Genomic DNA, 26,623 nt, shown 5'->3' on the forward strand with positions numbered 1-26,623 from the left:
GTCACCCCACAAGAAAAGAAAAATTGCAGTAAAAACCAAATGAAGATGAACTTCCCAGCTTAAAAAAAAATGAAATTACTTAAAACCAGCTTCTTTCTAAGGCAAAGTTTAACCAACAATTTCTTAAAAGAAGTGTAACCTAAATTAGCACGTGTGCTGATAAAATTAATTCAGTGTGTATCCTGTATTATGTACAGAAAAGTGATAAGAAAGCCAGATCATTCTAGAATTTTCTCCTAACTTTCCACTGTACTAAATGGCCAAGTTTGATTGGTGGAAGCAGAAGTTTCCAAGTTTGAACATCTGTTAATAACATCGGGTTTAGACAATGGTCAGGATTACTCGTCTCCAAATTACAGAAAATTGAGTCCACAGACGGTTAGAGAGAAGAGTGCTGTATTGGAAAGTAAGAAATGACACTGAGCTCAACTGATTTTCATCATGTATTGGATTTCCTTGTTTGATTAGGTGATCCAAGATGTTGTTCTGGCTAAGCCATCCAAGGAGTGTCATTTTTCCCTTAGTTCACTTAGGGCCACCCCATCAAACTTACCCAATGTCCATGCAAAGTAATACTTGGGCTTTGAGGCTTGCATGACAATGTATAAGTAGCAGAGTCGAGTCAGAAAGTTTGCTTTATGGACAAACCAGTCGTCAACCAGGCAGGTAACAGGGAAGGTCTTCGTGAGTGTCAGAAACAAAAGGAGAGACCCCAAGGTGATACACAACTTGTGAATTACAGCTCCCTGAAATGAGAAAAAATCATCAGTGTAACCATTCAGAAGACCTGAGTATAAGGAAAACAAATTCAGCAAGGGCATGTTAAGAAAGTTGTTCCAATAACTCCTTTGGCATTATTTCCCTAGAAAGGGTTGCAATAGGCATTCTCCCTCATGGCACCATTTTGGTGACGGGGGTACCTGCTATATTTAGATGCAGAGTATGGAGACCTCCGATGCTTGAGTAATGAATGTCTCCAGAATGGAAGAAAACTATTACTGGCAAATGCTATCAACATCAAAGAGTAGGTGGTTTTATTACCCAAAACATAAGAGAAATGGATAACATTATAGGGTGGCAGTTTCCCATCAAACATGATGTTTGGTAAAGTGGAGGCCCAGCGAGGGTGAGGGGAATCCTTAATGAGATCAATCGACGCAGTGGCTGCAACACTGGACTCATACATACCAACAATCAGGAAGATGGCACCAGATGTGACAACATTTTCTACTGTTGTACATGGGGCTGCCATGAGTCGGAGCCGACTCCATGATATCTAACAACAATTTCCCATCACAAAGAAATAACCATTGGCCTTCCATTTTTGTAGCCAGCAGAGACAAGGAAATGGGCTTGAGTTGCCAGCAAGGAGAGTAGAGGCTTAATTATGAAGGATTCTGTACAAGGAGTAGTCGTATATCTGAGCCAGTACATGGACAGATAGCAGAAGGCTTCAGAAATCCTGTTCTCAGATAGTCTAGGTGTAGTCTGCTTTAGGGTAAGAGATATGCTGGCTTCTGAAATTCCTCTGGACAGAATGATTTTGCCCAGTTTCCCAGTCTGTTTGTGTTTCTAGGCTTTCAACAGAAATATAATTTACAAAAATGGACTACTACTATCTGGAATATGGGATATTAATAGCACCTCCCTCAGAGGGTGTGAGGAGGCTTACATGAATGAGCATTTGTAAGGTGCTGAGAGCAGTGCTGGCCCAGAGTTGAGTGCTCACCATGCTTGGCCAAAATCATGGCAATAATCTAGGTACGGAGTGCATCTTTAGACCAAACGTAACCGGACCACTTCACCTCTCTGTGCATAAGAATGCAAGAGTCTCCTTTCAGAGCCATGTGAAGACTCTCGAGTAAGCCCATTTTCTAAGTAAAAAGCACGAGAAATACGAAAGCACTACAATGGCACATACTGCCTGGAAACACCAAGTGTGTTTGATGCCTCATAGCCATCTGCTCATCTGGATAGTTTCAACAAAGCAGAGACAACTGACCAACCATAAACTGCTGATTACCTGATTGCGATACAACTCCAAAAATTCAAGTTCAACTAATAAATTACTTAAATTTTCAATATTTAACTCATATTTTTCTCTAGACTTTAGCATTTCTGATGTACAGACAGTCACCAGGTTATGAATGCTCAACTTACATACAATCTGTAGTTACAAACTAACCCCCTTAAAGCCTAGTATACTAAAAATTCGAGGTACATACAATGGGTCATAATAACAAATAGGCACTACTTTGCGATGTGTATCAAAACATTATTATTATTACTGTACTATTATGTTAAAGATGTTTTAGTGTATCTGAAGTGTTTCTTTAATACTTTTTATGCATAGAAAGATACACATATACTATATACTATATACTATATACTAAGACAAATGCTTGACTAACACTAGATACGAGCCATACCTAACTATTCCGACTTCCATATAAATTCCACTTGAAGGCAGATTTAGGAATGGAACTCGTTCCTAATATGGGGACTGCCTGTATTTAACTCTATTTATTTTTTCTCTTTTCCAATTTTTTCCATTCCTCAAGTAATTAAAAATTTCCTTGTAATGTAAGATATTTAATCCAAGTAAATTTAGCATATTTACTAGGTTCAATGAGTTATACTCTGAGAATGAAAAAATTCAATTTAAAAAGAAAATTCAAAAAGCCATCTTAAACTCTCTTGAAGTCAATAAAACTGAGCTTCTGGCATGCTAATGTGAAACTGGTTTCTCTTGTAATAATCAGTCTCTGCAATAAAAAGTACATCTATCTGTGCCCCATCCTGCCCACCTATTAGTATATGTTATTCTTTGCTGTATATGAATTTCAATACATAAAGATAAACACCCATGATATTCCAACAGTGGTGGGCACATCTTACCAGGTGCCATCGAGCTAGTTCCAACTTATGGTGATGCCATGTGTCTCAGAAGGAGCCCTGGTAGCAGATGGGTTAAACGATCAGTTGCTAACCAAAAGGTCAGTGGTTTGAACCCACCAATCCCTCTGCAGGAGAAAGATGTGGCAGCCTGCTTCCAAAAAGATTACAACCTTGGCAACCCTATGGGGTAGTTCTACTCTGTCCTGTAGGGTCTCTATGAGTCAGAATCTATTCAAGGGCAATGGGTCTGGTTTTTGGTTTATCTGTGTCAGAGTAGAACTGTGCTCCATGGGGTTGTCAGTGGCTGAGTTTTGAGATGTATAGGTAATCCCTGACTCATGATGGGGTTCCGTTCCGATGGCTCCATCGCAAGTTGGCTCTGATGTAAGTTGAATACCCTTTTTTTTAGTTTTCACTATTGTTGCCTTTCATTATCAGTACCTAGCCATTCTTCTAAAGTGCCTCTGGGTGAACTTAAGCCTCTTAACCCCTAGGTTAGCAGCTGAGCAGATTAACTGTTTGCACCACAGGCAAATTATAGGCGCCAAATATTGACTGATAGACTGACTGCTTTATTACCCCCAGCCAATGAGCCCCTCTGTAATATAAACATCGGTTGTTCCAACACAGAGAAGTGCAGCAAATAAATATCAATACTGGCATTTTTAAATAAATAGGAGGAAAAAGTTACTGCCCAAGTCATCTAGTGCACTGTTTGGCTTTTTATCTAAAACAACTATTAGTGAGAATCAGCCCTGGCACCAAAACCATATTCTCTGGACCTCTGGGTAGATACTCAGCACGAAAACTTACAGTGGGGGAAGGATCTGGCAGGCTGTGGAACCCTCTTTGCTTCCAGTTCACTTCCAACAACTTCATGTGCGTGTGGCTCCCCTCAATGAAGGCTACGTAGTCCTTGAAATTGTTGCAAGGACCAACTATGACACTCATGAAATTGAGAAGGTAGCTTAAGTATTCCAAAAGGGAGGGTTTCACTCTGTGGAAATAAACAAAACAAAGAAGTTAAAAACTCTTCTTCTTTGATTTCTTTTCAGTATTTGCAAATAAACAAACTGTAAACACCAGCTGTTACAGATTGGATTGTGCCCCTCAAAAATATGTGTTAGAAATCCTTTCCCCTATACCTGCAGTGGTTAAACACTTGGCTGCTAACCAAAAGGTCCAGGGCTTGAAGCCACCAGCCACTTTGAGGGAGAAAGATACGGCAGCCTGCTTATGTAAAGATTTATAGCCTTGGAAACCCTATGGGGCAGTTCTACTCTGCCCTACAGTGTTGCTGAGTCAGAATCAACTTGATGGCAATGGGTATACCTGTGGTGGGAGCCCTGGTGACGCAGTAGTTAAAAGTCTGGGCTGCTAACCAGAAAGTTGGCAGTTTGGGGGAAAGATGTGGCAGTCTGCCTCCGTAAAGATTACAGCCTTGGAAACCCTATGAGGCAGTTCTACTACTCCTTTCTGTGGGGTCACTGAGTCAGAAAGAGCTTGATGGCAAAGAGCTTTTATACCTGTGGTTATAATTCCATTTGGGAATGGTGTTTCTTTGCTATGTTAATGAGGCAGTATTAGTGGAGAGTATGTCTTAAATCAGTATCTTCTGATATAAAAGAGCAGATTAAGCAAGTTAATAGACATGGGGGAAGACAGATGCCATGCCACAAGAAGATTACCAAGAAGCCAAATAACAGAAGATGAAAAGAGACAAGGACCTTCCCCTAGTGCCAACAGAGAAAGAAAGCTTTCCCCTAGAGCCGGCAAGCTGAATTCAGACTTCTAGCCTTTTAAACTGTAAGAAAATAAATTTCTGTTTTTTTTTAAATCCACCCAGTTGTAATATTTCTGTTACAGCAGCACTAGATAACTAAGACACCAATGTTGTCTTTGTGGATTATTATGTGACATGACCTTTCTTAGCTGTTTCTACAGCCCTTACATGCCCATAGTACATACAGTGACCGTGAACTTTTTCAGCCTGGTGGTGTAGTGGTTAAGAGCTTGGCTGCTAACAGAAAGGTCAGCAGTTCGAATCCACCAGCCACTCCTTGGAAACCCTATGGGGCAGTTCTACTTTGTCTTACAGGGTCGCTGTGAGTCAGAATTGACTCAACGGCAATGGGTTTGATTTGGTTTTGGTCTGGGATTTACTGGGAAGTTGCTGTTCTGCTGATAGTATGTGCTGCCGCAAGGCAGGGGGGCTTTATGACTGTTTGAAACTGAAGAAACGGGCATGGGCCGCAAATTACTGTTTTTACAGGGTGTTGTATGAGGTGTCTGAATTTTTGGTAGGAAAAATAGAAAAAAATTTTTATTTGTTACACATATTTATCAGTAGACCCCAGTGGGTACTCTGGGGTATAATTAGTGGTACTTTGTATACACCCCTAAACTCTTAGGGTAGGCTTGTGGGAAGGGGGCAAGGAAAAAAAATCCATACTACCTAACAAAAATTCAGACATACTCAATTAATGAAAACACATGGTATCAACAAAACTTTCAAGGCAGAAAAGTAGGTCACCGCAGGGTTAAAATTTGTGTTGAGAAACTATGTTTAAAGGAAAAATTAATGAGCTGGGTGGTTCAGAGAAGGAGCCAAGCACCTTGGAGGCCTGTGCTGGCAGACGACACCTGAAAACAGTGAGGGAGGGGTCTAGAGCAAAGGCTGCTCTGGCTAGGAAATGCCACCCACCCTTCCTCACCCACCTTATCTGTCTAGGAGAGAAGCTGAGAGTAATCAACAAGGCAGGGTGGAAACCTGATCCGGTGTTAGTTGCTCAAGATGCTTTGGAATGGGAAAACTTTCTCCAGATGGCCAAAATAAATATAAAACAAATGCTGGGTAAAACCAGTTTCTACTAGAAGGGGCCACAGAGAACTCCCACTGTGACCATCCTTGTCTGGTTTGGCACCCAGGCAGGCGGTCCTGAACAACAGGCTATGAGAGTGGCAGAAAAATGAATTGTGTCAAGAACAGTTCTGTGTAGTGTTTAATGGCATTTTAAGAGGTTTGTTCTTCCAGCAGGCCAGAATTGTGGGGAAAGGCTTGTAAAATGCCATTTTAATCTGTCACTGTATCACTTACAAGCCCTTCTGTGACTCTTTTGTATGTCCCACCTACATTTTCCACCTCTTGGGTTTTTATCAAGAAGCTACTTCCCCGCTAACGGTACTTGTAGCCATCAGGAGGGGACCTGTCTAACTATTTGAAGACAGAGAAACAGGGGTGTACCACACATTATTGTTTTTACAGGATACTGTATGAAGTGGAGCATCCTGGTGCATTCTGTAGGGGCGTATGTGTCCCATCAACCAGCACATGAGTCCACTAGGACATGTGTGTCCCGAGTCCAATGGGACATATGCATCCCATCAATCCTAAACCCCCAGAGTGCAGAGGGACATATGCATTCACCCCAAAGTCCGGAGGTATGTATGTGTCCCACCAATCCTACCCCCAGAGTCCAGGGCAACACACTCAATTCAGACACACTCAATGATTCAGTTTCCATGCCATTAATGAAAAAAAAAAATTATCAATAAAAATTTTTTTTTTAAATTTAATTCAGTCATGAAAGTTAAAAAAAATAAAAAGTTGCCGAGTTGACATGGCGACTCCCTGTGTGCCAGAGTAGAACTGTGCTCCATAGAGTTTTCAGTGGCTGATTTTTCACAAGTAGATCACCAGACCTTTCTTCAAAGATGCCTCTGGGTGGCCTTGAAGCACCAACCTTTCGGTTAGCAGCTGAGCTTACCTGTTTGCACAATTCAGATACTGCTATAGCCCCATAATGTGTAGAAAAGAACTTTATTCATTAGAATCTTCCAATGCTTTCATTCCCAAATACCAATTCCTTAATGAAGCACTCAGTCTCCTCTATAGCGGGGACCTTCCCTTGTTTACCTAGTTACCTTCTTCTACCTCCAGCAGGAACCCTCCACCATGCCTTTACCACTCTCCCCAGTGTGCTGCCTCATGTGCCATTTGATTCTCATATAAATGTTGTTCTCCTGCTCCAGATGGCCTCCCTTTCTCTCCAACACTGACCCTTTCTACTGTACATCAATGCTGGCTGGCCAAAGCCCACCTTTCAGTTTTCAAGCCCTCAATTATCTCTCCAGCCCTACTTCCTACCTTCTTCAGTCTGGCATTTAATCACACACTGATGTGTATAGATAACTGTTTCTTGACAACCCCAGACACGTGTCTCAAATTTAAATTTGAGAGCCTAGTAAAAGTTTATGAAATAGACATCACAACCCCAAACCAAAACCAAAAACCAAACCCATTGCTGTTAAGTTGATTCTGAATCATAGCTACCCTACAGGTCAGAGTAGAACTGCACCATGGGGTTTCCAAGGAGCAGCTGGTGGATTCAAACTGCTGACCACTTGATTAGCAGCCATAGATCTTAACCACTATGCCACCAGGGCTCCACAACAACCCCAGTGAAGGAGAATCTTGTAGTAGAACTAATAAAATTACAGACCCATTTACTCTGCAACCTAGTAACCCCACTTCTTGGACTCTATAGCTATACCTGAATACATTTAAAATGACCTATGTACAAGGTTATTCATTGCTTACTGTTAGTAAAAAATAAAGACTGGTAGACAACCCAAGCGTCTATCAATAGCAGATTCGTTAAATGAAAATATTCTATCTATATAATGGAATTAATATGCAGATGTAAAAAAACGAGAGTGGAAAGATCTCGAAAATATATTACTAAACTTAACTTACTTTACAGCAAGTCGATGTTGCTCAGCAGACAGGTCTTCAGGTCTTTTGCTCAATCCTATGGAAAAGAACAGAATTAAATAAGATGTTTGAAATCAGGTAGATAACTATCCTAATAGAGCCTTCTCAAACTCATTTGAAAAAGTAATTTATTTTTGCTTTCATAAACGATTAAGGAGTCCCTCTTTTCCATTAAAAAATAAATAAATAAAAATATCCTGGATCAAAGGACACATAAGTATATAAATTAAGAGGAAAGGCTCTATAGGTTCATATGAAAAGAGGAGAATTCAGAGATTGTTGTTGCTGCTAGTTGCCGTCATGTCAGCTCCAACTCAAGGTGACCTTAGGTGTAACAGAACAAAACACCACCCAGTTCATTTGTTGGTATGTTTAAGTCCACTGCTGCAGCCATTAGGTTAATTCATACCTTTGAGGGTTTCCCTCCTTTGCTGGCCCTCCACTTTACCAAACACAATGTCCCTTTCAGAGATTAAAACAAAAAACCAGTTGCCATGGAGTCAATTCCAACTCATAGTGACCCTGTGTGTTTCAAAGTAGAACTGATCCATAGGGTTTTCAACGGCTGTGATCTATCAGAAGTAGATCACCTTTCTTCCCAGGTGCCTCTGGATGAGTTTGAACCACCAACCGTTCAGTTAACAGGCAAGCACTTAACCGTTTGTGCCGCCCAGGGACTCCTTTTCAAAAAAAACCAAACCCATTGCTGTCGAGTCAATTCTGACTCCCAGCAACCCTACAGGACAGAGTAGAACTGCCCCATATGGTTTCCAAGGCTGTAATCTTCATGGAACCAGAATGTTACATCTTTCTCCTGCAGAACAGCAGGTGGGTTCGAACTGCCGACCTTTTGGTTTAACAGCTGAGCTCTTAACTACTGCACCACCAGGGCTCCTTTCAGAGTTTACTCCTATTTAATTCAGTGTGCGATGGATCCAAGACACCCTAACTCATCTCCTGCACATGGCGATTCCTTACCATAAACAACAAAATAAAATCTTAAAAATATGTAAAAAAAAATATGTATAAGCAATTTGGTCCCTCAGGGAGTTTGGGTGTGTCTATGGACCGAATTGCTGCGCTGAAGGCTGTGGGGACCGTGGTCTCAGGGGACATCTAGCTCAACTGGCATTAACAGTTTATAAAGAAAATGTTCTACATTCTACTTTGGTGAGTAGCGTTTTGGGTCTTAAAAGCCTGTGAGCAGCCATCTAGGACACTCCACTGGTCTCACCCCTTCGGGAGCAAGGAAGAATGAAGAAAACTAAAGACACAAGGGGAAGATTAGTCCAAAGGACTAATGGACCACATGTACCACAGCCTCTACCAGACTGCATCCCGTACGAGATGGTACCTGGCTACCACCACTGACTGCTCTGACAGGGATCACAATAGAGGGTCCTGGCCAGAGCTAGAGAAAAATGTAGAACAAAATTCTAACTCAAAAAAAAGACCAGACTTGCTGGCCTGACAGAGACTGGAGATACCCTGAGAGTATGGCCCCTGCACACCATTTCAACTCAGTAATGAGGCCACTCTTGAGATTTGAACAGACCCATGGAACAAAACGAGACTAAAGGGATGCACCAGCCATGGGGCGGGACTGGAAAGTACGAGGGAACAGGAAAGCTGGTAATAGTGAACCCAGGGTTGAGAAGGGAGAGTGCTGACACGTTGTGGGTTTGTTAACCAATGTCATACTACAATGTGTGTACTAACTCTGATAAGAAACTAGTTTGTTCTGTAAACCTTCATCTAAAGTTCAAAAAAAAAAAAAATATATATATATATATGCAATACAAGTTGACTTTGAAGCTGTATATTCAGCTAAAACTGATTATGGACACCAGTCACAAAGGCAATTCACAAACATGCATAAAAGAAAGTGGAGTATTTCTGGAAATCACTTGCTCTTCCCCCACACACAAAAAAAGAAAACAGCAAATGAACACTGATACATGGAAGGCGTATTCCATGAAATACAGCTAACTGACAATGCTAACTAAGGCAAAAAGCCTATATTTAAAAGAAAAGAAAAAAAAAACCTAGAAGCACTGTTAAAAAAAAAAAAAACCACACTTTTTTCTTTTCAGATCTCAACAAATAATACAACTTTGGCAAATTGCAGAAATTAAACTGATTTCAGCTATTGGTTCGTTACTAATGGTAGTTTACAGCCACTACCAAGTAGATTTTCAAGTACAAATAGGGTGTGACCAACTCGTTCCGGTTTGCCCTTTCCGACCGAAAGTTCCACGTCCTGGGAAACCTCCCAGTCCTGGGCAAACTGGTGGGACAGTTGGTCTTCCTGGGACGACCCCAGCCTCGGTATGAAATTACCCAGTTCTCTAAAGAACTAGGGATACACAGGATCAAAATGAAATTAAATCAGTTCCCAAGCTTTAAGAATAAACGAGAAAAGTAGTTGGCAGAGTTTGCAAATCTTCTCAACCTGTCGATACTTAAAGAACTTTCGGTGGTTAGAAGCATTGGCAAGCAGTACAAATCCATAAAATACACTTTTACTAATAGTATCTGGCCTCCTTAAGCCCATTATGAAATCGCCTGCCCACCTGGAAGTGCTGTCTTACTTTCCTGGAACCCAGTTTTAACAGCGTAAATTTCACTGTCTGACCATTTTCAGGAAGAGGTGGGCTGAAAAAAATGTTCAGTTTTATATACACGAAGATTCCTCCCTCTCCCAGCTTTTTATAACCAATTGCTGTTGCATCGATTCTGATTCATGGCAAGCCCACGTGTGTCAGAGCAGATCTGTGCTCCCCAGGGTTTTCAATGGCTGATTACTCCAAAGTAGATTGCCAGGTCTTCTCTTCGAAGGCCCTCTGGGTGGACTTGGACCTCCAATTTTTTGGTTTGCAGCTGGGCACATTAAAAGTTTGCTCTGCCCAGGGACTCCCAGCTTTTTATAGAGTCAGGCTAATCTCAGTAGATAATTTTCCACGCCAAAAACAAACAAAACACCTAGCATTAAAAAATGATTAACAATTGATACCAATGAACGTTGCCTCATTTTTTATTACCTCATGAGCTTCTCAGAGGCTAAACCAAAGTGGAAAGGATGCCATTTCTTCTTAACAGATTTGGAAATGAAGGGAAGAGCAGCACAAGAAAAAACCCTTAAATTTTAAGTGTTATAAAGGTAAACAGAAAGCCCACTGTCCTCAGTGCAAATATTTCACAAAATTTAGACTAGATATTCGGCAAGGATTAATACTGAAATAGCTGGGAGAGTAAAAGGCTATTATTTCTGGGAAAAGCAAAACGGTAGACACAATAAAAAGATTGGTGGTTGCCAGGGAGTCAGGAGGAATGGAGAAGAATGAATAGTTGGAACACAGGACATTTTTAGGGCAGTGAAACTATTCTGTACGGTACTGTAATGGCAGACGCATGACTCTATGCATTCATCAAAACCCACAGGACTGTACGACACACAGAGTAAGCCCTAATGGCAACTATAACCAGTTGCCATGGAGTTGACTCCAACTCATGGTGACCCCATGTGTGTCAGAGTAGAACTGTGCTCCATAGGGTTTTCGGTGGCAGATTTTTCAGAAGTAGATCGCCATGCCTTTCTTCTGAGGTCCCACTGGGTAGACTTGAACTGCCAACCTTTCAGTTAGCACTCAAGCGCATTAACTGTTTACACCACCCGGCAACTCCTAGATGGAAACTATGGACTTAGCTAATAATAATATATCAATATTGGCTCATTAATGAGAAAAAAAAATCCAGGTGATAATAACAATAATTAAAATACATATATGATTAAAGAGGCCTGGAAATTGAACAAGATAAAGCAAGAACTGCCAGCACTTGTCCCAGATTTGGCCTGTGACTACAATACAGAAAGAAGACCTCTGAATGGCAGGCTCACTCTTAGAATCAAAAGGAGGGTCACTGTCTCACCATCATGGACTTGGAAGGCCAAGATTGTGATCTTCTGAGTGACAATCATCAGCGGCCTGGAAAGAAGACAGAAAATAATCAACATTGGCAAAAATGCCACTGGAAGAAACTTTGATTCTATTTCTCTACACAGTGGCTTTTCATCTTGAATATTACTGTTAAAAATGTAAAAACAATGAATTCAAAATAAACAGCAGCTTTTACTTCCTTTCCAAATCACCTTAAACAAGTAGATGTAAAAAGATTATGTAATAACACGATTACACTAGAAAGTCACTCTCGAGCTCTATTACTCAAAGTGTGGTCCCACTTGTTAGAAATGCATAATCTTAGACCCCGTGTCAGAGAGACCTAGAAAACCAGAATCTGCATTATAATAAGACCTCTAAGGGATTCGGAAGCACATGAAAGTGTGAGATGCACTGGTTTGGAGGATATCTAATTCAGTGCCCTGCTATGTTTGAATAGATATCTATCTTGGTTTCTTCATCCTTACATGCATTGTTCTATTAAAAGTAATTCTTTTAAGCACACAGAGCAAAAGATACATTTGTAAAATGCAACTGCCTATAAATAAATGCAACTGCCTGTAAATAAACAATTCGGTGACAAAAAATTATACCAACATCAATCTGAAAAAAACCATCAAATAAAAACTTGCCTTCAAAAGTGGCACCCATTTCAACAACGGTGCCAAGACAAGTCAATGGAGAATGACTAGTCTTTTCAACAAATGGTGCTGGGACAACTGGATAGCCACATGAAGAGAATACAAAAATTAACTCAAATGGATCAAAGGTCAAAATTATAAGAGCTAAAATTGCAAGACTCTTAGAAGAACGCATAGATATAAATCTTTATGACTTTAGGTAAAGCAATGGTTTCTTAGATATGACACCAAAAGCAAAATAAACAAAAGAAAAAAATTGGTAACTTGGACATCATCCAAATTAAACCTTTCGTGCTTCAAAGAACACATCATCAAGAAAGTGAAAAGACAATTTACAGAATGGGAGAAACTATTTGCAAATCATATATCTGATACGGGACTTGTACCCAGAATACATAAAGAACTCCTACAACCTCCCCAGCCCCCCCCCAAAACCCACTGCCATTGAGTCGATTCTGACTCATAGCAACCCTGTAGGACTGAGTAGACATGCCCCACAGGGTTTCCGAGGCTGTAAATCTTTACAGAAGCAGACTGCCACATCTTTCTCCTGCGGAGAGGATAGTGGATTCGAACTGCTGACCTTTCGGTTAGTAGCTGACTGCTTTAACCAGTGTGCCACCCCAAACCAAAAAACCCATTGCTGTCCAGTTAATTCCAACTCATAGCAACCGTATAGGACAGAGCAGAACTGCCCCGCACGGTTTCCAAGAAGCAGCTGCTGGATACAAACTGCAGACCTTCTGGTTAACAGCTGAACTCTTAACCACTGCACCACCAGGGTTCCACTGTGCCACCAGGGCTCAATAAAAAGATAACCCAATTAAAAAATAGTCAAAGGATTTGAATAGACATTTCCTCCAAAGATATACAAACCACCAATAAGCCCATGAAAAGATACTCGAAGTCATTAGCCATCAGGGAAATACGTATCAAAACCACAATGAAACAGGACTTCCCACAATGGCTATATTAAAAAAGAAAGATAACAATTATTGTTGAGGAGGTGCAGAAATTGGGACTCTCATACACTGCTGATAGGAAAGAAAAATGGTGCAGCTGCTGTGGAAAGGTCTGGCCATTCTCAAAAGGTTAAACATAGAGTTACTGTATGACCCAGCAATTCCACTCTTAGGTATATACTCATGAAAAATAAAAGTATGTGCCCACACAAAAACTTCTATACACATGTACTGTCCCCTGGGAACTCTTTTTCTGACCCGTATGGCTTATTTATATAAACACGGAGGTTTTGGTTTTTTTTTTTAATAACTTTTTTTGTGCTTTAAGTGAAAGTTTACAAATCAAGTCAGTCTCTCACACAAAAACCCATATACACCTTGCTAATGAGACAGCCCACTCCCTCCCTCCACTCTCTCTTTTCATGTCCTTTTCGCCAGCTTCTAACCCCCTTCATCCTCTCATCTCCCCTCCAGGCAGGAGATGCCAACATGGTCTTAAGTATCCACCTGATCCAAGAAGCTCACTCCTCACCAGCATCCCTCTCCAACCCATTGTCCAGTCCAATCCATGTCTGAAGAGTTGGTTCAGGAATGGTTCCTGTCCTGGAGCAACAGAAGGTCTGGGGGCCATGACCACCGGGGTCCTTCCAGTCTCAGTCAGACCATTAAGTCTGGTCTTTTTATGAGAATTTGGGGTCTGCATCCCACTGCTCTCCTGCTCCCTCAGGAGTTCTCTGTTGTGTTCCCTGTCTGGGCAGTCATTGGTGTTGGCTGGGCGCCATCTAGTTCTTCTGGTCTCAGGATGATGTAGTCGCTGGTTCATGTGGCCCTTTCTGTCTCTTGGGCGCGTAATCACCTTGTGTCCTTGGTGTTCTTCATTCTCCTTTGATCCAGGTGGGTTGAGACCAACTGATGCATCTTAGATGGCTGCTTGCTAGCGTTTAAGACCCCAGCCGCCACTCTTCAAAGAGTGGGATGCAGAATGTTTTCTTAATAGATTTTATTATGCCAATTGATTTAGATGTCCCCTGAAACCATGGTCCCCAGACCCCTGCCCCTGCTACGCTGGTCTTCGAAGCATTCAGTTTATTCCGGGAACTTCTTTGCTTTTGGTTTAGTCCAATTGTGTTGACCTCCCCTGTATTGTGTGCTGTCTTTCCCTTCACCTAAAGTAGTTCTTATCTACTATCTAATTAGTGAATACTCCTCTCCCACCCTCCCTCCCTCCTCCCTCTTGTAACCACAAAAGAACGTTTTCTTCTCAGTTTAAACTATTTCTCAAATTCTTATAATAGTGGTCTTATACAATATTTGTCCTTTTGCAACTGACTAATTTCACTTAGCATAATGCCTTCCAGGTTCCTCCATATTATGAAATGTTTCACAGATTCCTCGCTGTTCTTTATCGATGCGTAGTATTCCATTGTAAACACGGAGGCTTTAATCCATGTCTTAGACAGTGTCCCTAGGACGACCCTGTGATGCCACATAGCCCTTGTGCCCTGTGCCTAGACCAGGTCCAAGTGTCTGGGAAGATGGGATTGAACACAAATGGGCTTTAGGCTAAATCTGACCTGTGCCAACAGTAGTTATTCACTTCTCTGTGAGTCCACTTTCCTCTTTAATTCTTCTCATCCTAACTCCCATTTTCCAGCTCTTCAAAATATTAAGCATGGAATACTTCAAGTTGTAAATATAAATAATAAAACTATTTTAAAGAAAGTACCAACAAATGCCCTTTGTAATTTAACACCTATGCCCAACTTTATATCTTAATTGTAAAGTCCAACAGTCAAAGTCCATCAACTGAAATAAGATCCCTAATATTATGCATGAGGCTAAGAGAAGGGGAAAGGAGCCTTGGTGGCACAATGGTTAAGGGCATGGCTGCTAACCTAAAAGTTGGCAGTTCAAACCCACCAACTGGCAGGAATCCAATTCATGCCCCATTTTACCTATGGGCATTGCCCCAATAAAACCTTTACATTTCTATCCCCATCTTTGCATCTGCTTCTTAGAGGACCCAGATGAATGAAATATGTAATACTGAATATCTATATCAATGTCAATATAAAATAATTACTTAATATAGTTATCTATACTATTAGGTCTATGGAGGAAAAGAACGTATTATTGCCATTCATTAGAATACCTTTAACCCCAAACTAAACTCGTTGCCTCTAGTTGATCCCAACTCAGCAAGCTTATAGAATGGAGTAGAATTGCCCCTTTAAGGTTTCCTAGGCTGAAATCTTTATGGGAGCAGATTGCCAGGGTTTTTCTTCCTAGGAGCTGCTGGTGGGTTCAGACTCCTGACCTTTCGGCTAGCAGCTGAGTGCTTAACCACTGCAGAACCAGGACCCCTTTAGAGCACCTTAGATGTCCTTTTTTGGAAGAAAATAAGCTAAGATAAAATACTGTAACATATTATCTAGATTATACTTTTAATGGAAACCCTGGTGACGTAATGGCTAAGTGCTATGGCTGTTAACCAAGAGGTCGGCAGTTCGAATCTGCCAGGCGCTCCTCGGAAACTCTACAGGGCAGTTCTACTCTGTCCTATAGGGTCGCTATGAGTTGGAATCGACTCGACAGCAGTGGGTTTTTTTTTGGGGGGGGGAGGTTAATACATTCAATCTATTGCTTCCGTTTCATATAGCTGAAGAAGTTTCTAGCAATTTAAATAGGAAACAACTCACGCATGTGATCGTGGCTTTATAAAACACTAATAATTAATACTAATACCTTGTGAAAAAGCAGATCAGAAAGCCACAAAGTAGAACACTGTTCACTAAAAAGGAAAGGAGTACCTCCTACATACTCTGCTTTTCTATGGGTGTGAGGAAAACTACCAAAGGAAACAATGCCCAGGTACAGTCCACCCTGAATGTTTTTCAATTCATCAATTTATTTAAACTTGTTGTTGTTGTTAGGTACCGTTGCGTCAGTTCCAACTCATAGTGACCCTATGTACAACAGAATGAAACAGATTTGTTCTTTTGGCAGTCCGTGGTGTATTCAATATCCTTCGCCAACACCACAATTCAAAGGCATCAATTCTCCTTCTGTCCTCCTTATTCACTGCCCAGCTTTCACATGCGTATGATGCTACTGAAAATACCATGGTGTCATGGACTGAATTATGTCCCCGGGGTCCCTGCAGAGAGAAGCTCCTAGTCTGCAGGAAGATGGATGAGAAAGCTGACAGAGATAGAAAGCCTCCCACTGTAGCTGATGCCCTGAATTTGGACTTCTAGCCTACTAGACTGTGAGAAAATAAATTTTTCTTTGTTAAAGCCACCCACTTGTGGTATTTCTGTTATAGCAGCACTAGATAACTAAGACAGAATTTGGTGCCAGGAGTGGGGTGCTATTCTAACAGATACCTAAAATGTGGAAGTAGTTTTGAAACTGAATGGATAGAAGGCTCAGAAGGAAGTGAGGAGAACTGTTAAGGCTGGAGAAGGCACAGATGGTGAGAAACAGCAGCAGAGGACCAGTGGCAGTGGCAGCAAACCAGCAGCAGCAGAGCCAGGAGACCAGCACCAGAGAGCACTGGAGCTGACGCATGGAGCAAGAATGCTGAGTGCCTGTGTGGCCTCCAAGTGCCTCCAAGCACTTATCAGTGGAGCTACAGAGCTTTAGAACACTTGCCCCAGCAGGGTAGATGTGGGCGTGAGGCCCAAGAGCCGAGAGGCCACGAAACCAGGAAGCAAAAGCCGAAGCAAAAATGAACACAAGAAGCCATGCTGTCTCAGTCTCAAAAGGCATGGTCATGACCTCAGGGGTTTCAAAGGGTGGAGCCATGGCTCCTGGTATTTCTAAGGGTGGAGTTGCCACTCAGATGGACTAGGAGAATGGTGCGCCTAAAGCCGAGGGAGCAGAGCTGCTGTCCCAATAGGCCTGGAAGCTGGAGCTGAAAGCCCAGGTCCAGGGGACTCCACTTGGAATCCAGGGAGTATGGCCAATATCTAGAGTCTGGAGGGCAAAGCTATTGTGTAAATTGTCTCAGAGAATAAATGATTATTTTCAAGCCGTGACGGTTAACGTAATGTGTTCTACTATCTTGCTTGGTGCCTGTTATGCCTTCTTTCTCTCCAATTTCTCCCATTGGTAATGGAAATGTCTAGCTTGTGCTTGTTCTGCCATTACACTTTGGAAGCAAATAACTTGTATTCTGGATTTCAGAGATGAAGAGGAATTTTTGAATTTTGGACTTGGACTTGATTTAAGACTTTTGCTACGATACGATGGAATGACTATGTTTTACATGTTGTAAGAATGTGATTTTTGGTGGGCTAAAGGGTAGAATGTCATGGATTGAATTATGTCCCCCCAAAAATGTGTGTATTAATTTGGTTAGGCCATGTGTGGTTGTCCTCCATTTTGTGATTTTCCTATGTGTTATAAACCATAATCTCTGCCTGTGGTTAAAAGGATTAGGGTGGGATGTAACACTCTTGCTCAGTTCACCTCCCTGATCCAATGTAAAGGGGGTTTCCCTGGGGCATGGCCAAAACCACCTTTTATCTTACAAGAGATAAAAGGAAAGGGAAGCAAGCAGAGAATTGGGGAACCTCATACCATCAAAAAGCAGTGCTGGGAACTGTGCACATCCTTTGGACCCAAGGCCCCTGTGCAGAGAAGCATCTAGTCTGGGTGAACATAGATGAGAAAGCCGACAGAGAGAGAAAGGCTTCGCTGCAGCTGACACCCTAAATTTGGACTTCTAGCCTACTAGACTGTGAGAAAATAAATTTCTCTTTGTTAAAGCCATCCACTTGTGGTATTCTGTTATAGCAGCACTAGATAACTAAGACACATGGCTTGGGTCAGGTGTACCTTAGTGTTCAAGGTGATATCTTTGTTCTTCAGCACTTTAAAGAGGTCTTTTGCAGCAGATTTGCCCAATGCAATGCATCTTTTGATTTATTGACTGCTGCTTCCACAGCTGTTGATTGTGGATCCAAATAAAATGAAATCCTTGACAACTTCCAGCTTTTCTCCATTTATCATGTTGCTTACTGGTCCAGTTGTGAGGATTTTTGTTTTCTTTATATTGAGGTGCAATCCATGCTGAAAGCTGTGGTCTTTGATCTTCATCAGTAAGTGTTTCAAGTCCTCTTCACTTTCAGCAAGCAAGGTTGGTCAGCTGCATGACACAGGTTGTTAATGAGTCTTCCACCATTCGTGATGCACTGTTCTTCTTCATATAGTCCAGCTTCTTGGATTATCTGCTCAGTACACAGATTGAATAGGTATGGTGAAAGGATACAACCCTGATGCGCACCTTTCCTAACTTTAAAGCATGCAGTATCCCCTTGTTCTGTCCAAACAACTGCCTCTTGATCTATGTCCAGGTTCCTCCTGAGCACAATTAAGTGTTCTGTAATTCCCACTCTTCCCAATGTTATCCATAATTTGTTATGATCCACACAGTCGAATGCCTTTGCATAGTCAATAATACACAGGTAAACATCCTTCTGGTATTCTCTGCTTTCAGCCAAGATCCATCTGACATCGGCAATGATATCCCTGGTTCCACATCCTCTTCTGCACCAGACCAGAATTCCTGGCAGTTCCCTGTTGATATACTACTGCAGCCACTTTTGAATGATCTTCAGCAAAATTTTACTTGAGTGTGATATTAATGATATTGTTGGATAATTTCCACATTCAGTTGGATCACCTTTCTTGGGAATAGGCATAAATATGGATCTCTTTCAGTCAGCTGCCTAGGTAGCTGTCTTCCAAATTTCTTGGCATAGGTGAGTGAGAACTTCCAGCGTAGCATCCGTTTGTTGAAACATCTCAACTGATATTCCATCAAATCCCAGAGCCTTGTTTTTCGCCAATGCCTTCAGTGCAGCTTTGATTTCTTCCTTCAGTACTATCAGTTCCTGATCATATGCTACCTCTTGACATGGTTGAACGTCGGCCAACTCTTTTTGGTATAATGACTCTGTGTATTCCTTCTATCTTCTTTTGATGCTTCCTGCGCCGTTTAATATTTTCCCCACAGAATCCTTCGCTATTGCAACTCGAGGCTTAAATTTTTTCTTCAGTTCTTTCAGCTTGAGAAATGCCAAACGTGTGTTTATTTAAACTTAGATTAGATGCCAAAATTTAGATCGCATAAGTTATTAACATTCAAGAGTCAAATCCTAAGAGCTTCTGACTTTGAAGGTAAAACTTAAATATTTCAATCAAAACAAAATAATTTAAGACACGACTGCTGATTTGCAATTGGAATTCACGCTCTTTTTGCAAAGACAGAAAACCCAGCATATACAAGCACATACTACAATAACGAGAAGGACAAAATAAGGAGGAGATTCATAAATGGCTCCCTGATACAGCCAAAGAAATTCTTCAGGACAATGAGGCCTCAGAATTTGAGCTGTACTCAGATTTTCCACCCAAGAACTATGCTATGTCCTTGGACATGTACACACTTGTCAGTCACAGGCTCTGCATTTGAATCCAGGGGAATCATCTAACCAATTAGAAATCAAGGTTTGAGTCTAGCATTATTGAAGGTATAACCACATCTGCTTTGTCCTACGAAATTTTTTCATGATTAAAAAAAAGGCAAAAGAAAACCATCTTTTCTTCTTGGACGTAAGATTACTAGTCTAATTTGGATTAAAAACAACGACACATAATGGGGAAAATGAATTAAGGTAAAAGAGATGTGTTTGGAGTACAAAGAATGACATACATACATATACAAAATCAATGCCTTGTGGTTTGGACTGAACTGTGTCCCCCAAAAGTATGTATTAAAGTCCTGGCCCCTGAGCTTGTGAATCTGACCTTATTTGGAAACAGGATTTTCTTTTGTTATGTTTATGAAGTCATACCAGAATAGGGTGGGTGCTAAACCTAATACTTCTGAGTTATAAAAAGAGAATAAGCAAGAGACATACATGGAGGGGACAGAGACACCAAGCAACACTAAAGAATGCCAAGGAATCATAGGGCCACTGACAAGGAAGTTCCTCCCTTAGAGATGATGGTCTGATTTGGACTTCCAGCCTCTTCATCTGGGAGACAATCAATTCCTATTCTTTAAAGCCATCTACTTGTGGTATACTTTGTTACAGCAGCACTAGGTAACCAATACATGTTGTGATACAGACTCCAGGCAATTCGGGAGAAGCAGTATCCATTCATCCATTTCTACTTCCCATATCAATTCCCAGTAAGACATAACCTGTCTTTAAAACATTAAACAAAAAACTCAGTTTTGAGCAATGTTCAAATAAACCCGACCTCTTTTACCTTTATCTTTGGACCTAAATGGTTAAGTTCTGCTGTCCTCTTACAGCTAGTATGGAACAATGACAGAATGCAGGCATTAGTTACAAATATCCAGAGTCAACCTATCACACATCTGGCTGGAAGCATCATGCTAAATTGGACATTCAAGGATCTTATTTTCCTAAGAGGTAATTTTTGATCCAAAAGGTTAAACATTTTATTTTTATAACGTTCTTTGTTTTAACAAAAACCCACTTGTGGCACTTGCATACTGTACCAGAATGCAGGTAGTCAGCCAACAAGAAGTTTGGCAGAATATGACTATAAACAAGCTTCTAATCAGCAGCAACCTGACCTAACACTGCCATCTCACACAACTTCAAGGGACGCCAAGGTGCAATGTGAACTGCACAATATGGCAACCGAACCCTGTGGCTGAGGGACAAAGAAAGCTCGGGCAGTACTTCCCTACCTCCTAGTTGCTTCTGCCCCTCTTGTACCTCTGGCTCCACTACTTACTGCAGAGGAGGCCGACAATACTGCAGCCTTAATAAAATACTCCCAAACTCTTATCAATTATGCCATCTTGGAGGAAGAAAATAAGGGACTCCAGGAGCTGCACTTAGCAAAGGAAGTGCATGGCTCTATCAGGCTTCCTAGGACAACAACTGAAGGCAGAGGAACCCCCCCTCCCAAAACCGTGGACTCGTTTCTGAGTTCCCTGGTATCCTGTTCAGAACCATTCATCGGTGGATCATAACAGGATGATTTACTCAGATTTAGTCCTTCCATTATCTTTTCTAAGATTGAGCCTTTATATTTCACCATCCAACAAAAAAACCCTGATCCTCCATTTTAACAAGAACATAACAAATATACTTGGTACAACTTACATTTATATCCTCAGAATTAAATTGCAAGTGATTGTGCTAGTTATCGAAAAGTCGACAGCAGTGTGAAAGAGAAACATGGATAAGAACAAATCCTGAAAGTCTCTTTTTCTCATGAAGTAAACCAAAAATCAGTTGCTGTCGAGTCAATCTGGATTCACGGTGACTCCATGTGTGTCAGGGTAGAACCATGTTCCATAGGGTTTTCAATGGCTCATTTCGGGGGAGCAGATCACCAGGCCTTGCTTTTGAGGTACCTCTGGGTGGACTCAAACCTTCAGTCTTTCACTTAGCAGCCAAGCACGTTAACTGTTTGCACCACCCAGGGATCCCCTTTTCCATGTACAGAACGCAATTACTTGTACATCCTGGGCTTGTCAGATAGGGTGATCAAGATGTCACAAACTATAGAACAAAAGAGCAAGTGATCTCTACCACAAGCAAAAGGTACAGGTAAATGATATTTTTATTATGCTCCAGTAAATAGGATAACAGAGAACACAAATTGCTATTGTTCCAATCATGTCTGCTGCACTTCACTATAATCTTTTAATATACAAGCAAATATATTAAAATGATATTTAGAATTTTTCCTTATTACTATAGTCATACAGGCAGTCCCCAGATTATGCGCAAGTTCTGTTCCCAAGTCTGTCTTTAAGTCGAATTTGTATGTTAAGTCAGAACACTTAGGTATGGCCCCTATTTAAAGTCAATTAGTCAAATGTTTGTCTTAGTATATACCATATAGTGTACCTTTCTTTGCATAAAAAACATTAAAGAAACACTTCCAGATACCCTGAAACATCTTTAACATGTGGTGGTGTTGTCAGGTGCCGTTGAATAGGTTTTGACTCATAGCGCCCCTATGTACAACAGAATGAAACACTGCCCGGTCCTGCTCCATTGTTGCAGCCACTGTGTCAACTCATCTAGTCAAGGATCTTCCGCTTTTTCTCTGACCCTCTACCTTACCAAGCATGATGTCCTTCTCCACGGACAGGTCTCTCCTGATAACATGTTCAAAGTATGCAAGACAAAGTCTCCTCATTCTCCTTTCCAAGGAGCACCCTGGCTATACTTCTTCCAAGACAGACTTGTTCATTCTTCTGGCAGTCCAGGGTATATTCAATTTTCTTTATCAGTACCATAATTCAAAGGCATCAATTCTTCTTCGGTCTTCCTTATTCATTGTCCAGTTTTCGAATGCATATGAGGTGATGAAAAACATCACGGCTTGGGTCAGGCACACCTTAGTCCTCAAAGTGACATCTATGCTTTTTAATACTTTTAAAAGGTCTTTTTGTAGCAGATTTGCCCAATGCAATATGCCCTTTGATTTTTTGCATTGTGGATTCAAGTAAAATGAAATTCTTGACAACTTCAATTTTTTCTGTGTTTATCATGATGTTGCTTATTGGTCCAGTTGTGAGGATTTTTGTTTTCTTTATGTTGAGGTGTAATGCATACTGAAGGCTGTGGTCTTTGATTTTGATCAGTAAGTGCTTCAAGTCCTCTTCACATTAGCAAGCAAGGTTGTGTCATCTGCATATCACGAGTTGTTAATGGGTCTTCCTCCAATCCTGATGCTGTGTTCTTCTTCATAGAGTACAGCTTCTCTGATTATTTGCTCAGCATAGAGCTTGAGTAAGTATCATGAAAGGATACAACCCTGACGCACACCATTCCTGATTTTAAACCACACAGTATCCCTTTGTGCTGTTCAAAGGACTGCCTCTCGCTCTATGTACACGTTCCTCAGGAGCACAATTCAGTGTTCTAGGATTCCCATTCTTTGCAATTTTATCCATAATTTCTTACATAGTGGGATGCCTTTGCATAATCAATAAAACACAGGTAAACACCTTTCTGGTATTCTCTGCTTTCAGCCAAGATCCATCTGACATCAGCAACGATATCCCTCGTTCCATGTCCTCTTCTGAATCCGGCTTGAACTTCTAGCGGTTCCCTGTGAATGTACTGTTGCAACTGCTTTTGAATGATCTTCAGCAAAATTTTCTTGCATGTGATATTAATGATATTGTTTGATAATCTCTCCATTCTGTTGAATCGCTTTTCTTTGGAATAGACACTTCCAGTTGGTTGGCCAGGAAGTTGTCTTCCAAATTTCTTGACATAGATGAGTGAGCACCTCCAGCACTGCATCCGTTTGCTAAAACTTCTCAATTGGTATTCTGTCAATTACTGGAGCCTTATTTTTTGCCACTTCCTTCAACGCAGCTTCAACTTCTTCCTTTAGAACCATCCGTTCTTGATCATACGCTACTTCCTGAAATGAGTGAACACTGACCAATTATTTTTGCTACAATGGCTTTCTGTATTCCTTCCATCTTCTTTTGATGCTTTCTGTGTCATTCAATATTTTCCTTGAAGAATCCTTCAAAATTGCAACTCGAGGCTTGAATTTTCCTTCAGTTCTTTCAGCTTGAAAAATGCTGAGTGTGTTCTTTGATGTCATCCCACAACTCCTCTGGTCTTCAGTCATTACTGCTCAATGTGTCAAATCAATTTTTGAGACGATCTCTAAATTCAGGTGGGATATATCTCTTGTGGAATTGTTTCAGTCTTCTTCAGCTTAAACTTGAACTTCCATATGAGTAATGGTCTGTTCCTCAGTTGGCCCCTGGTGGTGTTCTGACTGATGATATTGAGCTTTTCTATCGTCTCTTTCCACGGATGTAGTCAATTTGATTTCTCTGTATTCCATTTGGCAAGGTTACTGTATAGACACCATTTGTGTTGTTGAAAAAGGTATTTGCAATGAATTCATTTGTCTTGCAAAATTCTATCATGTGATCTCCAGCATCACTCCTATCACCAAGGCAGTATTTTCCATCTACCAGTCTTTCTCCTTTGTTTCCAAGTTTTGTATTCCAATCACCAGTAATGATCAATGCATCTTGATGGCAAGTTTGATCAATTTCAGACTGCAGAAGTTGGTAAAAATCTTCAATTTCTTCATCTTTGGCCTTAGTGGTCAGTTGTAAATTTGATTAATAGTTGTATTAACTGGTCATCCTTGTGGGCATACGGATATTATCCTATCACTGACAGTGTTGTACTTCAGGATAGATCTTGAAATGTTCTTTTTGATAATGAATGCAATGCCATTTCTCTTCAATTTGTCATTCCCCACATAATAGGCCACATGATTGTCTGATTCAGAATGGCCCATACCAGTCCATTTCAGCTCACTAATGCCTAGGATGGACCCCTGGTGACCCAGTGGTTAAGAGCTTGGCTGCTAACCAAATCATCAGGAGTTCAAACCCATCAATCGCTCCTTGGAAACCCTATGGAGCAGTTCTATTCTGTCCCGTAGGGTCACTATGAGTCAGAATTGACTCCTTGGCAATGGGTTTAATGCCTAGGATATTGGTTTTTACGTGTTCCATTTCATTTTTGACAACTTCCAATTTTCCTAGACTCATACTTCATATATTCCATGTTCTGATTATTAATGGATGTTTGCAGCTATTTCTTCTCACTTTGAGTCATACCACATCAGCAAAAGAAGGTCCCAAAAGCTTTACTCCATCCACGTCATTAAGGTCTACTCTACTTTGAGGAGGCAGCTCTTCCCCAGTTGTATTTTGAGTGCCTTCCAACATGAGGGGCTCTTCTGGCACTATACCAGACAATGTTCCGCTACTATTCATGAAGTTTTTCACTGGCCAATTTTTTCAGCAGTACACTGCCAGGTCCTTCTTCCTAGTCTTAGTCTGGAAGCTCTGCTGAAACCTTTCCACCATGGGTGACCCTGCTAGTATTTTAAATGCTGGTGGCACAGCTTCCAGCATCATAGCAACATGCAAGCCACCACAGTGGCTTACAAACTTACAGATGTGTAGTAGATCTTTAATATAATAATACAGTAATAATAATAGTGTTTTGATGCGTGTCACAAAGTAGCACCCATTTGTTATTAGGAACCGTTGTATGTACCTCAAATTTTTAATATAATAGGCTTAACGGGGGTTGGTTTGTAACTACAGGTTTTATATAAGCTAGACGTTGGTAGCCCAGAGACTGCCTGAATAAAAGAGTGAAATGAATATTCAAATCACCAATGATGGCTCCCTTAACAGAACCACTGTTTCAGCATTTTGATTATTTCTGTCTACTCTTTTTCTACCCATGTCCATATTTCATAAAAATGGAATGTTAATACATGTAACTTGTCTTGACGTTTTTATTTTCCATTTTATTTGTAAGCATTTTCCAGTAATCATTAAACATTCTGTGACATCATTTTCAATGGAGGATTGCTAATTCATCAGATGGATATACTAGAATTTCATCATTCACTTCTTTTGGACCATTTAGGATATTTCCAGTTTTTTACTACTATGGACAAAAGCTGAACATCCTTATACATAATTTGATTTCCTTAAGACAATTCACTTCTCAGAAGTTTATTATACCATATGACCTTCTTAAAAATGCTTGTTTGAAATTTATGGCTAAATTGCCATAAATTGGGTTGAACCAACTTATACTTTCACTAGCAGACTACAACAGTTCACAGTTTCTACTGTTTTCAAAAACACATGAGCAACTTGAGTTGCCAACATGACGGGAACGCAATTATCTGTCTGAATCTAGCCTAGCCAGGAACAAGCAAAGAGAGCTCTTGCTGCTACTTTCAGAAGAAAACTCGAATTGTACTCTTTTGTGAGGAAAAAAGAAAAACCAGTTCACTGTCACAAACCTAAAAGGAATCAAGTACTGCTTTATTACAAGCAATTGCTTAGCTTTCCCCAGGAGAAAAGTAAATGTTCTAGCACCTTTAATAGCCCACATTCACAGAGAAAACACCTAGCACATTCAGGACTCTACATATTGATATAAACTGTATCAGTAGCACTAACAAAAGTGCATCTTGAATGTTACCCTGACCATGAGCAACGGTCCAGCCCATGAAAGCTTGATTATTTGTAGAGTGATAAGTAAAACCCAAGTCAGGGAATAATCTAAAATACAACAACTTTGTGTTTCCCAAAATTTCTATATTATCATTGAATTATAATATACTGTTTGACACAAACGCTAAATTGGATTAATCCAGGGATGCCGCTAACATAAACTAATCCTAAATTAATCCAATCCCATTCAATACCTGTCTGTGTTCTAAGTATGTTAGAATTGTGCAGAATGGTATAAAACTCATTCTAGAGTTTATGGCTTTAGGGCTCAAACAAATGGAGGGGCCCAG

General features: G+C 40.7%; 1 protein-coding gene across 2 annotated transcripts in view; it reads right to left on the bottom strand.

Annotated features, from left to right (window-relative positions):
• The window catches only part of MBOAT1 (membrane bound O-acyltransferase domain containing 1), a 166,831-nt gene that overhangs the window by 41,196 nt on the left and 99,012 nt on the right, over positions 1 to 26,623 (bottom strand). For both annotated transcript variants that reach the window (XM_003416450.3, XM_064281293.1), the window contains exons 5-8: positions 11,603 to 11,658; positions 7,655 to 7,709; positions 3,712 to 3,895; positions 554 to 746 (exon numbers count right to left, since the gene is read on the bottom strand). In XM_003416450.3, the coding sequence (XP_003416498.1) occupies positions 554 to 746; positions 3,712 to 3,895; positions 7,655 to 7,709; positions 11,603 to 11,658 (488 nt within the window). The remainder of the gene's footprint in view (positions 1 to 553; positions 747 to 3,711; positions 3,896 to 7,654; positions 7,710 to 11,602; positions 11,659 to 26,623) is intronic.

Source organism: Loxodonta africana, chromosome 1 (genome assembly GCF_030014295.1).
Source record: "Loxodonta africana isolate mLoxAfr1 chromosome 1, mLoxAfr1.hap2, whole genome shotgun sequence".
Classification (NCBI taxonomy): Eukaryota; Metazoa; Chordata; class Mammalia; order Proboscidea; family Elephantidae; genus Loxodonta; species Loxodonta africana.